Consider the following 2,773-nt stretch of genomic DNA (forward strand, 5'->3'; position numbering starts at 1 on the left):
ATATTATATAATAAGTTCATGCAAGCCGACAAACTAACTGTATTTGAAAAAAACAAAAATATAATTGGTAGATCACGATTCTTGTTAACTACTTCAATGTTATATATCTTAATGTCAGCACCAAATAAAAAGTCATAAAAAATTTTAAAATATAGAAATTGGAAAAAAGCACATTATTAAAACTTTTACTCCTTCCATCTGGTTTATCTTACTTACCTTTTTCATTTTATTTTTTTTAAAAAAGAATGTTACTTTCTTTTTTTAGATAACTCTTTAATTTCAATTTTTCACTAGTCATGTTTAAGATTACAAGATTAAAGTATATTCTACATATCTTTAGTTCAAAACTACAAAATTCAAAATACTTTTTGTACTTTTTAAAATTAGTGTAAAGTCAAAATCAAAAAAACAATTTTAAAAGGAAGAAATATAAAGTTAGATAAACATTCATTGGCTGTTGAGCTGCAACTAGTAGTTAGTGTATAAACAAATGTCAACTATTCCCCTGAGAACAACTAGTAGTCGTGTTAAAACCTTATAATATTAATCTCAAATTTATATTTAAAAGGAGCAATACAGCATTTGTGAAAACCACCATTTCTAAGATGAAGCTAGTTTGGTCTCCTGAAACAGCTTCAAAAGCTTATCTTGACACCATACAAACAGTAAGTAACAAAAAATTTGCTTTGTATTTTTTTGCTCTACTTACGATGTAGACTCCATCAGATACATATCGATTTCTTTCTGATGGATCAAAGATTTATTTATTTTACCTCTTTTGCTTCCATCTTTTTCATTCTGTGCATTAATTTTTTGGAATTTTATTCATATGTGCAGTGTGGAATGTCAACAAAATCTAGTATTGCAGAATTTTTGTCAGCTATGGCTGCAGGGTACAATGCGAAGTTAACAGTTGAAGCGTGGAAAAGCGATAATAAGATTAATGGTCATGACTCGATTAACACAAGCATTGGCTTAGCCATCGCGACCAAACACAGTCGTGGAAGGTAGGTAGATTTTCAGTATTTCTCTATCCCAATTTATGTACGATAGTTTGACCAGACACAAAATATATAATTTTTTTCAATAAAAAAAAAATTGTTGCTTAAGACAATTCTTAGACATTTACATGGTTATGGATCGTCTCTCTTAGGGGTAAAATCAAATTGAATTTTAAAAGGATTTTTTAAAAGAAAATCCACTAGACGAGATGTTTTAAGGCTATTTTTTTTGTTTATGGAATAAAAGTGAAACTCAAAAGAAAAAAAATACCCCCTTCATTCACTTTTACTTGTCATATTTGGGCATGACACACTTATTAAGAAAAGAATATCTGACATGGTTATTTTAGCATACTATCCCTATTAATTGATGTTCAGTATTAGATCTTAAAATATGATTTGGAGTTATTTAGTGATAAAGGTAAAACATGAAAAAACATAATTGTCTTTTTTTAATATATTAAAAGTGACAAGTAAAAATGAATAGATGGAGTACAAGCAAGGGGTTATGCCTTACCTTACTAATCCTATGGAGGCGTAAAAAATCTGTACTAGTTTGGTTATCTTTAAATATATAGAAATATGAGATATTTTTTTCAAAATTTGAATATTGACTCATGAAATAAAATCCTAAATCTGTAACTTTTAGGTACGTATGTGTGGTGCCAGATGAAAAGTCAAGACTAGAATATGTAGGTGCCATGAAAAATTCAGGTGTGTCCTTACCAGAAGTGATGGTGGGAGAGGCAAAAGAGGTGATGGAAAGGCTAAATGGGGTTGATTTTTTGATTGTGGATGAGAGGAGAAGTGACTTTATTTCAGTATTTAACAGTGCTAAATTGAGCCATCATGGTGCTATTTTAGTGTGCAATAATGGAAGCAAAATAAGAAATATCGAGTGTAACAAGTTTAGTTGGGATGGAGTTCTTAATGGAAAAGTTTGTGTAATTGTAAGATCAGTGACACTTCCATTTGGGAACGGAATTGAGATTGCTTATATAGCAAGTAAAGATGGAAATCAAAAGGTTCGAAAATACGCCAAGCGTTGGATTAGACATATCGATCGAAATTCAGGTGAAGAGCATGTTATTCGAATATGAATTGCGCAATTATTATAACGATGATGTCCGAGTCAGGCAATCAATGAAAAGCCTAACTTAGGTGTTTGGCCTTTTTTTGTCATGATACTTGATAGAGACCTCATGAAGTTGGAATATTTTTTATTTTAATTTGTGTATATATATAAGAGAGGAAATATTAGTATTTGGTTTATTTACTCTACTAAATGGTTTGTCCTATGCTAATGAGGCCTTGTTTATATATGAGGTTGAGGCTCTTTTAACCTTTGTTCCCCTGATGGAATGAAAAATAAGTTTTTGGTTGCAGAATGATTTACTTTTATATTAGTCATGATATTTTAATTTTAAACTTTTTATTTATTGTTAGTGAAATAATTTATGATCGTATTAATGTGTGATTTGTTTTAGAACATGTTTCAAGTATATATCTTTCATTTTTTAAAATTTGTGTCCATTCAAATAACATAACAAAAATTGATATAGGGGCGGAAAAACTATTATATTTATGAAATCTGAACATTTATTATCTCATTTTGCCCTTGGTTTTCTACTCAATTAGATTCATCCCACTTTTCCATGTAAATATCAAATGGTGAAATTTTATTCAGTTAAAAAATATTTTAACTATGGTAATAGGTGGATATTGCAAAATATAAATCTTTCTCAACTTTGGTAAAAAATATCATCTCTCTA

At 29.2% G+C, this 2,773-nt stretch overlaps 1 protein-coding gene across 1 annotated transcript; it reads left to right on the forward strand.

Moving 5' to 3' along the window:
* Window positions 1-605: 605 nt before the first annotated feature.
* LOC129877685 (uncharacterized) lies at window positions 606-2,248 on the forward strand. Its single transcript, XM_055953210.1, has 3 exons — window positions 606-665; window positions 838-1,007; window positions 1,651-2,248. The coding sequence occupies exons 1-3, from the start codon at window positions 606-608 to the stop codon at window positions 2,099-2,101; spliced, it is 681 nt and encodes a 226-aa protein (XP_055809185.1). The 3' UTR covers window positions 2,102-2,248.
* The last annotated feature ends 525 nt before the right edge of the window (window positions 2,249-2,773 follow it).

The sequence above is a fragment of the Solanum dulcamara genome, chromosome 12 (assembly GCF_947179165.1).
Source record: "Solanum dulcamara chromosome 12, daSolDulc1.2, whole genome shotgun sequence".
NCBI lineage: Eukaryota > Viridiplantae > Streptophyta > Magnoliopsida > Solanales > Solanaceae > Solanum > Solanum dulcamara.

Bases quoted from the DNA above. Each gene is read 5' to 3' on its own strand.
- LOC129877685 (XM_055953210.1), top strand. From the start codon at position 606: ATGAAGCTAGTTTGGTCTCCTGAAACAGCTTCAAAAGCTTATCTTGAC. The intron at 666-837 runs GTAAGTAACAAA...TCATATGTGCAG, and splicing joins ATCTTGACACCATACAAACA to TGTGGAATGTCAACAAAATC. The intron at 1,008-1,650 runs GTAGGTAGATTT...TGTAACTTTTAG, and splicing joins ACCAAACACAGTCGTGGAAG to GTACGTATGTGTGGTGCCAG.